General features: G+C 37.3%; 1 protein-coding gene and 1 pseudogene across 1 annotated transcript; one reads left to right on the forward strand and one right to left on the reverse strand.

The window, feature by feature from the left end:
* Or2ay1-ps1 (olfactory receptor family 2 subfamily AY member 1, pseudogene 1) lies at positions 3,412 to 3,768 on the reverse strand (annotated as a pseudogene).
* Positions 10,385 to 11,323, forward strand: Or14j3b (olfactory receptor family 14 subfamily J member 3B). Its single transcript, NM_001000271.1, has one exon. The coding sequence runs from the start codon at positions 10,385 to 10,387 to the stop codon at positions 11,321 to 11,323; it is 939 nt and encodes a 312-aa protein (NP_001000271.1).
* Positions 11,324 to 13,037: the final 1,714 nt, after the last annotated feature.

Here is a 13,037-nt window from a genome sequence, read left to right on the forward strand (position 1 = left end):
GACAGCTAAACTTAGGCAGTGAAGAAGTTGGAAAACAGAAAGCTGATGATAATGTAGTGTAACAAGGGGTTCAAGTACTAGCCTCAGGAAGCAGCAGAACTCAGCAACTTTCATCGTTTGGCTGATTTTATACTCAAGTGGAGAAGGAGATTACTGGGACAATTGATGCTGGTTATCTGGAACTAAGAAATTAGTGATTAAGAACATCATTGAGGTGAAATCTGAGAAGTGTTTTCTGAGAGCACAAAGAAGCTGTATTCAGAGATAGCCAAGGTTGTACCTCATGCTGCAGCTGTACTTGGTAATGTGTAAGAGTCACTCAGGTGGTACTGGATTTGAAGGCAGGAAGGGGTCATGAAGAGCAGCTGAGGATTGGCATTGTGAGAGGCCATGGAAGGCCATTGGAGAAAGTGCAGTCTTAGTAGTACTTGATGGCCCAGGACTGAAGGGGTCATGCAAAGGATTTGAGACTTGGCATCATAAATAGAGCCTATGAAAGGATATTGGTGAAGCCTAGTTTCAGTGGAAGACCCCAATGCATTGGAAATGCCAGTACCGTGGGATGATCCCAAAGAAGAGCAGCAGCAATGGAGTGGATCAACCTGAGCCTAGAGTGCCATAGAGGGCAGAGCTGGAGAAGTGACATCAGACATGGACATGTTTAGAGTTTGCCCAGCTGATTTCCTGTCTTGCCTTGGGAATTTCAGTTAAGTGATTGGATGAATCTCAGAGGAGACTTTGAACTTTGGACTTTTAACATCGTTGAGCCTACTATAGACTAAGGAGACTTTGGAAATTGGACTAAATGTAACTTTTTTATTATTCTATGGCTAGGTATGGCCTCCATAGACTCATGTTTTAACCATCCTATGGGGAGCAGGGAATGGAATATGATGGTTTGTATATGCTCAGCCTAGAGAGTGGCACTGTTAGTAGGTGGGCCTTGTTAGAGTATGTGTGGCCCTGTTAAAGTAGGTGTGCCACTGTGGTTGTGGGCTATAAGACTTTTGTCCTGGCTGTCAGTATTCTACTAGCAGCCTTTGTGTAAAGATGTAGAACTCTCAGCTCCTCCTGCACCATGTCTGTCTGGAGGCTGCCATGTTCCTTGATGGCAATGGACTAAACCTCTGAACCTGTAAGCCAGCCCCAATTAATTAAATGTTGTCCTTATTAGAGTTGTCTTGGTCATGGTGTCTATTCACAACAGTAAAACCCTAAGATAAAAGGCAATCTACTATACCATTATTTCCTATAGATATTTTTTGTTTTTATAACATATATACTCAAGAGAAAGTATAAAGGGTTTATGAATTCTGAGGTTCTCAGATTTGGCCTCCTCTAGTTAGTTTTATAAAAATTTTTAAGTGTTTGAATAATGTGAAATCCATGTTATTTTCTTTTTCTCTGCTTAGGCTAAGCAAGTGAGAGGTAAAACTTTATAGAATTATAAGGAGCAAATCAAGGAGAAAATGTGGTTCTTAAAGCCATGTGAACTTAAATCTAAAAGTCACACCAATTATTTTTAATTTTGTCTTATTAACATTCAAATATTACATTAAATAATTGATTAATAACATTAAAATGTAGCTCAATTACTGAAATTGATCCGAGTAATTTTTCATAGCACTGTCTTGTTTATAGTGACATTGCTAATATGCTGGTGTTTTCACTTACATTTACAATAGAGTTTTCCTAATATTGAGTATTTCTATCTGATTCCAAAATGCCCAATATTTTTACACAGCCAACACTATTAATGGTACCTAGATCCTAATAGATAGGCACATTTCAAACAAAATTAAAGCATTTTCACTTTTGATTTAAAATTACTATGAAGATCTAAGAGTTGAGACACTGTGAAGTGTTCAGTATTCAGAAAGCAGGAGAGATCAGCAGACCAAAATAGAGGACTCGCCCATGAATACTTGACATTCACAGTGTCTTTGTGATTGCTTCTTCAGTTTTTGATGTATCCATTTAAAATATTTATTTTACTTTATTAATGCATTTGTGTGACTTGTGCACACGTATACAGAAGCCAGAAGAGCTATTGATCTCCCTAGAAGAACTGGAATTGTCCAATCTGTGCACTGAGAACAATGTGAACAAAACTCAGGTCTTGTGTGAGAGCAATATGCACACTTAAGTGCTGAGGCAGAATTTGCAGTCCCTTGGTGGCATCTGGTATTATCAACATCCCTCTTAGAACTGCTTTTGATTAACTCCTCAGGTTTTGTTATATTATGATTTCCTCTTTATTTTTGTTATTTTGAATAACTAGGATTGTTTTTATTAATTAAATTTGTTTTAGACCATTTTGCACATGTATTAACACACACTATGCTCATTCATTGTAATTTTATTCACTGGCTAAGGGGTAATTAGAGGAAAAAGAGAGAATAAGTTAAATTTCATACATTAATGAATACTGCAAAGATTCTCCTGTTATTGCTTCCTAGCTATGCCAAGGTGATCGGAATAGACATTTAAATAATTTTGACATAGTTTTCATTAGTTGAGACATAGTTTCTGTCCTAAATTATATTTATTCTGGAGAATATTTGTGCTAGTTAGTTTTTGTCAATTTTAAGCAAACTAGAGACACCTGGGAAGAAGGAACCTAAGAAAAGAAGTTGCTTCTGTCATACTGGCTCATGGGCAGATTTGTGGGGAATTTTCTTGGTTTTATTTTATGGAAGAGGACCAAGAGCACATAGTTGGTACCATTCCTAGGCAAATGAGCCTGTGTTTTTTTAAAGAAATATACCTGAATATTATCCTAGAAGGAAGCCAGCAAGCAACATGCTTCTGGGGTTTGTTTTAGTTCCTGTCTACAGGTTCCAGATCTGAGTTCCTGCTATGGCTTCCCTTTATGACTGACTCTTAGCTTGAATGTAAGATGAAATAAAAGATTCAAATTATACTTTATTTCCTCAGAGGAGGAGATAAGATGAACAGTGTACCCAAGCTGTGTGGAAACATTGCTTGGGCTGAGCCCAGAGCATTCCATTCTCTAGTCTTACTATCCCAAGGCCTAGGCCTGAAAGCTTCCAGCCTCCGTAGAATCTAATCTTCCAAGGTGACTGATTCAGTCCAGATTCTCTCAGCTTCTGACTGAATTGCTCTGCTTGGCTTCGTACTAACTTTGTCAATATGTTCTAATATCCTTTCTCTTCATTTTCTTGCTCACTCTGTCTTCACCTGTGTCTAGATTATCCTCTCTGCAACCTGTCTCTGTGAAAAGTGTCCCAGTAATACTGCCATACACACATAAACCACACCACTGCTACCCTTTTCACTGCTCTTAAGTAGCCTCTTTCTTGTCCTTAGAGGAGTTGAGTGGATCTGTTTTTGATTCAATCTGTAAAAAAATTTCTCTGATTTGTCACTTTGCCTGTTAATTATATGAGAGCCACATGTGTAAAGGCCTGCTTTTAACCTTCAGAAGATTGTATCCTATGACTGCTCTGACTACATTGACATAAGAGGGAAGAATCAACCCAAAAGGGATGGGTAACTTTTATATCAACCACAGCAACATACAACTCTACCTCATTGACCCAGGTGTCAAAGCATGATAACTGAAGAATGGCACGTACCTCACACAAGAAATGCTCTACCTGGTCTAGGCTACAACCACAAGATAACAAAGACGGCAACACTCTGCACCAAGGAGTTGCTGAAACCAATTGTGCATAACTGTGCAAGCAGAGGTTGGAGGATAGTCACAAAGCAATCAAAGGCCATGATGGAGAGAAGTACACATTCTCCATCTATGCTAGGTTTTTGGCTGGGTTCATCTGTGTAGCTCTAGTGTAGTCATCATAGCTACTGTGATTTCATGAGTACAGTGGCCATGTCATGTCTAGAAAAGAGCACGTCACAGCACCCCTCCCTGTCTTCTGATTCTTAGATCTTTTCTGCTTCCTCTCCTATAATGTCTCACTAAGCCTGAGGTGATATATTATATATATATTTTATTTTACAGTTTAGTCTCTTTTCAACATTTCCAAAAGCTATGCATTTCCCCACTGCCTGCTGCCTACAGCAGAAAAAAAAAATCCGCTTCTCTGAACAAGATTGAGAGCAGCCCATTTCTAGAAGTATGAACTAAATATATTTAGAAATCAGTGTAACATCATGGCCACTTATTAAAAACAATAGCAGATTGTCTATGACCTCACAAACTATGGGCGTCTGACTACAGTACCTGGTATGAAATTCCCTCCTATGCTACAGGACTCAACCTCAATCAGAAGGTTGTCAGTTTTCCCCATGTATTAGTTCAGTTTATTTTTTATTTTGATAAAATAATACCAAAACCAACTTAGGGATTTTGGTGAAGCATTTATTTAGCTTACAACTTATAGTCGGTCCATCAATGACAGAAGTCAAAAAAGGGGCTCAAGGCAGGAATCTAGAGGCAGGAACTGAAAAGGATATAATAGAGAAATGTTATTTACTGGCTCGCTTTCCACAGCTCCATAAGCTTGACTTTTTATACAACCTAAGACCACCTTTCCAGGGATGAAAAGGCCCACAGTAGTTAAGCCCTCCCATAGCAATCATTAATCAATATATGTCCCAAATGCTTTCCTACTCTAACATCTGATAAAAACAATTCTTCAGTTGAGATAATCTCTTCCCAGATGATTCTAGTCTGTGTCAAGTGGACAAAAATTAACCTGCCCATAGAAGTCATGTATTTTCTCTCTCAGCACACTCCCCAAGGAGAAGGACCTGTAGCCACCTGGGAGTCTGCAGATCTGGTTCCCCGCCCTCAGCAGATTAATACCTTCCTTCGTCTCTTTTGACCCTGCAAAGTTAAGGAACAAGAAGGATTGTTTGTAGTTCCCCTAGTACAAGCTACGAGGGTAACTCTGAGTGTTCTTAACAAGGAACCTTCTGTGGAGGCTTGGTTTGGACAGGTGGGTTCCTAGAATAACCTAGTTTTACTAAGGCAAGGAGGATTTTATAACATTACGTAAGGTTTGACATTAAATGAAGTCACATAGACCATTAAGGAAAAAAATACTCCCAAGGGAGGTACTAACAAGATTCAGAAGGAATAGTTTGTAGTAAATGAATGAACGAATGAACGAACGAACAGTAATGCTAGAGAATTCTGAGGACTGATGAGACAGTGAATGGGGGTAGTAGTGTAGTATTTGTTGTCCTCTCCTGCCCTCTCCTGACCAAAGAGAAGAAGTGCAGGTCCCTGCGAATTCAGCAAGGATTCTTCCCTTTCTGCCTCAAAGATCTCAGTCTTTGAAATACTGACTCACTTTAAACACTCCCTTGTCAGTAAGGGAGAGAAACACTTATATGAATAAGTGCTTGATGTAACTGTGTAATTATTGTACTTTTCTTAATGCCTTTTAAAAATATCTATGGACTTTAGATGTAACTGGTGTGTATAACAAAGGCTACAATTTGTAACTCAAATGTCAGTTCTTACTTATGGTTCTGAGTTGTATTTTCCTATTAAAATAGAGATTGAACTGATTAACTACAAAATGATCGATCTGACTTTGGGAGCTCTCACAGAAAAGTCTGTGTGGTAAACACACACACACACACACACACACACACACACACACACGGAATTATTCATGTTTTAGGCTGTTAGTATATTGAGAGCTATTTAATTTGGCTAAATATGATACAATTTTAAATCAACAATGCAGAAATTTACTATAAATAATCATTCTGTTTATCATCTTAACAACCTCAAGTGAAAAAGGGACTAATAACAAAATTTAAAATAGACAAATTATGTGGCAAGCTTGATTCCGGCTTCTTATTACACAGAATAAGCTTTTAAAGGAATCAATAAATCTATAGTGTTCCAGAAAGATTAAATTATTATTCCAACACAAAGAACACAAGGCAAGGTGACTTTCGAAAGTGCCATAAAAGCAGGAGCTCAAAACGGCTAATTTATTAAAAGGCTTTTCCCCATCAGACAGTGGGTTTGCTACCCATGACAGTGTGAACTGACAGCTCTCTTGCTACAGCCTCATGAGCAATGGAATTGCTTGGCTTAAAAGCAAATTTTCTTGTATTCAAAACCCAATAACCTACGAGGACATAGGATTTTGTTTGTTCTTTGCAAAAGAGATGTGAGAGAGCGACATAGTAGAGACAGCACTGAATTTAAAATGTCTCTGAAATTGATGCAGAGGAGGACAGGGCACTGACCTAAAGGTTGGAGACTCTCTCAGAAATCATTTCTAGGAAAATGGTCCATTCACTCACACACACACACACACACACACACACACACACACACACACGAATAATCTGGTGGATTTTCACACATCCCTATATTAAGACGCACACATTGATGAATGCTTGCTTAATTTTCTTCAGTGAAAATCAAACTTTAAACTATGAACTCACTCTTATCTGGGATATAGTTGGAGTCTCTTCTCAAACTCTGTACTAAACACATGATTATTTCCGCCATGTTAAATCTTCCTCTGTGTAATTACTGTCTCCCTGCCCTGCCCCAAGTCTTTCCTGGGAGAAGGTCAGCAGTTCTGGTGGCTTCATATGAAAACAAATGACAGGAAAATTAAAAAAAAATGAAAATTCAAATACTAGTTGAGAAATACCAAAGGCACATTATAATACAAAATTGGACAACAAATTAAAAAGTTAGATCTATTTTTGTCACAAAGAACAAGTGTGTATTTGAAATGTTAATAGCTTGGACTGAAGGGATGTTTGGTGTTTAAAAACACTGTTTTACCAGAAAACCCAATTTAGAGTTCCATCATCCACATGATGACTCCCAAGTTCCAGGAGTTCTGATACACTTTCTGGGCTCCAGGGATCCCACACACACACATGCATTGAACACAGCTACACGCATGAAGACAAAATATTTGCACATTACACATGAAACAAGCAAATGAACTATAAATATGAATAGTTGTAGAGATAAAGCTTAGTAGGAGAGAAGTGGAAAAATAGAAACAGAAAAAGCAATATCATAATCCATTTTGTTCCTCAACTGCATTATTTTTTCCTGGGAAGGATCTGGATATCACCCAACAACAATGAAGACTATGAACTGATGCTTCAAATTAGGGAAAGCGATACCCAATGCAACCCATCTAATGTGCAGAAAACTTTTGGCAAAATAAAATAATTGAATTTCTACTGGTAACTTCAAGAAGTCATGAGGTTTTTTTTAAGAGCAAAACAAAGGAATGCTTCATTTTCTGTGAAAAAGAAAGTAATTTTTATGGAGTGAACCAATTTTCCTACAGCAGTACCTGTGGACCTGGCCACACTCAACACCTATCTGTATCTGATGATTCCTTAACACAAACTCTAAACTTCATATAGAAGAAGTATTTCTGTATATAGATTCCACTATTGGTCTAACTGATAAATTTTAAGTCCTTTGATATTAACTGTTAGAATAAACAATGACAGATGTATAAATTCCTACATTATCTTTCTGTTGTAATTTATATACTATTTTGACCAATCAGAGATGCACATTTTTGCCACACAGCAGCTCCCTATCTATGGTATTCAGACTAGCAGCTGCCCCTCCTGCAATGGCTAAGTCAGAAACACTCAGTGCGGTGCCTGGGGTTCTGTTCTCTAATTGGATCTCTGGGAGATTCACAGGTCCAAGAAGGAATAAAAACCACTGAGCTGGGACAACCAAACCTCAAACTCACAAAATCCTTCAACACCTATATGGATATTTTAGTGACTCCATTCCCAGGTGACATAGGGTGACAGTAAATGAAGTAACTTGGCCTAAGTCCAACTTCCATTTCAAAAGAAATTACACCTCCAAGTCCATCTCTCTGCAAGAAGACAGCTCACCACAATGGTTCTCTAGGGACATAATAAGGTTTAAAAACCTGCAATTATGGACAAGAACTATCAGAAATTGCTGATCATCTTGGAGACCTACATGCACAAGTCATCCTGGAGTAATTTTCCCAAACTTGGATGAGGAAAGATCAGTGTTTTATGGAAATTCTAAAACAACCTTACAATCTAAGTTTGTTTGAAAAAGCAAGGCTATCATAACAAGGTAGGAAAGACATCTTACTGAAAATAAATAGTTTTTTAAAATTCATATACATATAATAAGCGACCATGTGAGAAGACTGGTGAATGAGAAAAGTTAACCTGTTACATTCCTGCATATGCGACACTTCTGTAAACTGTTAAACCACTTCTTCAACAGCTCTCAGATGTCAAGCAAGACAGCCCAAGGTAGACAAGATCAATGTGATTGTTACTCTGTCCCTGTGTCTTTTTTGATATATATATATATATATATATATATATATATATGTTTGTAACTCAATGGTAATACTGTTATTCAAGTTACTAACTCTCAAGTTTTTCCTATTAAAATGTTTACCTCCAAGCTGATGAAACCACCTGTGTGGATCAAGGGTGATCTATTTTAGGAAGGACTCTAACATGCTTCCTGTCACATATATAGGAATAATCAATATTGCTCAGCTTTCTTAACTCTCAGTCCTAGAATGATTTGTCAGGTTAAAATATTAATATTAAATGAACTGGTTTTGTTTATTGTTAATTTAAATGAATCAATATAAAATTTAGTATGAACAGGAATCATAAATATGTTTATCATTTTACCAAACTCAAAGGAAAATACTACCAAAACAGAATTTGAAAAGATGAAAACTGAGAAACATAAGAGAGATCTTTGATTTGCTCTGGTTTCTGTTGTGTATATGAGGTGTTGAAGAAATCAAGCAGTATGAGGATATTCTAGAATGATTCAAGTTATGACTGAAGTACACAGAGCAGGAGACAAAAGGCTTTCAAATGTAAAAGTTGTATCAGATGAAACAAAATTTATCTATTTCATTTAATAATGTTTTGTATTCCTATAGATAAGGGGAGGGGAGTTTTATAGAGCTCAAACTTGTTTGAATTCAGCATGCTGCTGCCACAGGTCCAGGGACTCATTTTCTCATGGCATAGTTGGCTCTAAGACCACTTGAATTACAATCAAATTGCAATGTCCTGTCAAGTAATTGAATATAGGTTTGGAATTATTGTCTATCAAGCTCATTCTTGCAAAAGAGATGTGAGGGAGGTAGAGTGAGTTTGTTCTGTCACAAGAGAGAGGCCACTTAAAATGCTTCAACAATGAAAAGGATGGCCTCAAATTTTATTCTGTGATTGCATTTGTAAACACACAATTTTTAGGTAGACACAAAAAGTATCTGATGATATTTCACAGGACTTAAAATTTCAAAAGACCAACAGAACCTATTTTCTTTCACTGCATAAAACTCACCAATGGAAAAAAAAACATGCAGGAAGCTGACACTCCATTTAATTTTCATCAGCTATCAAACACCAATATGCATCTTGCAAGGGAAGAATGATGGTTTATTTTTAATTCCTCAAATATGTACTTGAACTAAAAACATGTCTTCTGTCTGAAACATAAATGACTTTAAAATTCCAGTTTCTTATTGGATATTGGATATTTTCCTCCACATCTTAAACTACCTCAAGAAATCACCATCTGTCTTTGCAATTGTCTATGCTTTGTGGTAAGTGCTAATAACTGATGGCTACACCCGAGGTTAATAGTATAGGCTTCAGTGAAATAAAAATAAAATTCAAAGAGAAACTATTTGACATCTAAAAAATCATTAAAATGAATAGAGTACCTACATTGAGGGTGGGATGTAAATATTACTCTTGCACAAGCATTTTTCCTCTCTTTCAATAATACCAGCATGGTAATTTTAGAGCAAAATAATGATCATCTTTACACTTGATTCTACAATGACCAATAACCTCTTGTGGTAACAGCAGTATTGTTTGCTAAGAGAGAATAAATCTTTCCAGTGGACACCCAAACATATTTTAATTCCTGGCATATTTCTTATGATGTGAATTTCATTTGCTACAGTGGTATTCAATCCTATGATCTCATCCATAGTACATCACTGCATGTTCATTGATGCCTTAAAGAAAATCAGTGTTTTTCAACCATGGCAGTGGAACAGAACTTTTTCATAGGGCAAATACAATTACATTGCTTGAGAGAACTAGTGAAGGATCACATGTATATACACCTGTAATTACTGCTTTATGAGTGAATAATGTGAGATCTGTAGAGATGAGAAACTTGTACTCTCACTTAAATTTCTCAACAAGTAGAGTATCGATAGATGATAGATAAATACATAGGGAGATGACACATTCAGATATATATATATATATATATATAAATAGATGATAAACAGCATATACAGTAATTATTGAAATAAATATTGATGAACAATAATGCCACAGGGTGTTTCTACTGTGTTTAATATATTATTTTGTTTTCCAGCTCATGTTACCAAAAATGATTTGGAAAAATATAACCACAATGAGTGGATTTCTCCTCATGGGGTTCTCTGACAACCATGAGCTGCAGATCTTACAGGCTTTGCTCTTCTTGGTGACATACCTATTGGGCTCAGCAGGTAACTTCATCATTATCACCATCACAACACTGGACCCTCAGCTCCAGTCTCCAATGTATTACTTTCTGAAGCACCTTTCCATTCTGGACCTCTCATCACTCTCTGTCACAGTTCCTCAGTATGTTGACAGTTCCCTGGCACATAGTGGCTACATTTCATATGGACAGTGCATGCTGCAGGTTTTTTTCTTCACAGCTTTGGCCTGGAGTGAGATGGCCATTCTCACAGTGATGTCCTATGACCGCTACGTGGCCATCTGCCTCCCACTGCACTATGAGGTCATCATGGGTCCCAGAAAGTGCACTTGGGCTGTGGCAGCTGTGTGGTTAAGTGGAAGCATCTCAGGAACATTATACACAGTAAGTATACTCTCCATCAGATTCTGTGGGGACAAAATAATTCACCAGTTCTTCTGTGATATCCCCCAGTTGCTGAAGCTCTCCTGCTCTAATGATCACCTTGTAATAATGGGAGTGGCTGATTTCCTGTCGGCAATGGCCTTTGCCTGCTTTATTGGGATTGTCATCTCCTATGTCCACATATTCTCCACAGTTCTCAGGATGCCCTCTGCTGACAGCAGGTCTAAGGTCTTCTCTACTTGCCTGCCCCACCTTTTTGTTGTCTCATTGTTTCTTTCTACAGGCTTCTGTGCATATCTAAACCCAACCTCAGACTCTCCAACTGCTTTAGAGTTCTTATTCTCCATCTTTTACACAGTACTACCTCCAACTCTCAACCCTCTTATTTACAGTCTGAGAAATGAGACCATAAAGAGTGTTGTAAGGAAGTTACTCTTTAGTAGAAAATTTGCTTTGTAGAATTATTTTGCCCTGTTGTTTCTGGTTGTTTAATTAAACATGTGAATGATTTTAGTCATTGGGGTTTCTTCAAACTCTAACGTTAATGAATGTTTTGTTTTCATTTTCTGTAGATAAACTACGTTATATGACCGTGTCTTTATGGATGTACGTAAAGTGTCTGATTTCTTTGCATTTTAGTATTAAACGTGTTGTTCCTTCAAATTAATAAAAAATTTAAAAGCCTTGTAATATAGATTCATTGCTTTTTACTTCCTAAAACATACACATGTAGACAATATTACAATCTCAGTATTGTTCTTACCACTTTTGCAGAGGCAATATCACAAAAATAATAACAGAAAAGTAATACTAATAGCCCTAGGTCCCCCACCAAGGTATAATTTTAAGTCAAAAATTTATTTTAAATTTTTATTTTAAAATTATTTTTGTCTATTACTATACATATTGACATAAATGTGTATGATATCAGTAGATAAATTTGCATAGTTAGATTTTCCTTGACTACAGTTTTCAATTTATATTAAAATGTATCTATATATACTCCTTTAGTTTTCCTATTTAAAATATCTGTAATACTTAATTACTGTTAAGAAATTTGACATGCATTTGTAAGTTATCAAGCTTTGTCATTACAATTCTATAGAATAAGTTTATTGGATCAAAGTGTAGAAAATATTCAACCCTTTTATAAAAAATTTTATTAGATATATTTCTTTACTTACATTTTAAATGGTATCCTCCTTCCACGTTACCTGTCCATAAGCCCTCATCTCCTCCCCTCCCATCCCCCATGCGGGTATTCCTCCCATATATCCCCCTTACTCCCCCCCCTATATTCTCCTGCACTGGAGGTACAACCTTGTCAGGACCAAGGGCTTCCACTTCCACTGGTGCCCCAACAAGGCTATTCTCTACTACATATGCAGTTGGAGCCCTGGGACAGTCCATGTATAATCTTTCGGTAGTGGTAAACCACTAAAGTCCCTGGAAGCTCTGATTAGCTGGCATAGTTTTTAGGGGTTGCAAGCTCCTCCAACTCTTTCAATGCTTCCTCTAATTCCGCGCAAGGGTGTCCTCCTGTTCTCAGTTTGGTGGTTTGCTGCTAGCATTGACCTCTGTATTGGACATGCTCTGGATCTGTCTCTCAGGACAGATCTATATCCAGTCCCTTTCAGCATGCATTTTTTAGCTTCATCAATCTTATCTAGTTTAGGTGGTTTTATAGATATATATGGGCTACACATGGGGCAGGCTGTGAATGGCTGTTCTTTGAGTTGCTGCTCTGAACTTTGCTTCCATTTCCCCTCCTATGGATATTTTTACCCCTTTTAAGAAGGAGTGGGAGTATCCGCATATTAGTCATCCTACTTCTTGAGCTTCCTGTGGTCTGTGGATTCCATCTTGGGTTATGTGAGCTTTTTAGCTAATATCCACTTATCAATGAATGCATACCAAGTGTGTTTTTCTGTGATTGTGTAACCTCACTCAGGACGATATTTTCTAGTTCATTCCATTTGCCTGTGAATTTCGTGAAGTCGTTGTTTTTGATAGCTGAGTAGTATTCCACTGTGTAGATGTACCACATTTTTTGAATCCATTCCTCTGTTGAAGGGCATCTGGGTTCTTTCCAGCTTCTGGCTATTATAAATAAGGCTGCTATGAACATAGTGGAGCATGTGTCTTTGTCGTATGTTGGAGCATCTTTTGAGTA

Source organism: Rattus norvegicus, chromosome 20 (genome assembly GCF_036323735.1).
Source record: "Rattus norvegicus strain BN/NHsdMcwi chromosome 20, GRCr8, whole genome shotgun sequence".
NCBI lineage: Eukaryota > Metazoa > Chordata > Mammalia > Rodentia > Muridae > Rattus > Rattus norvegicus.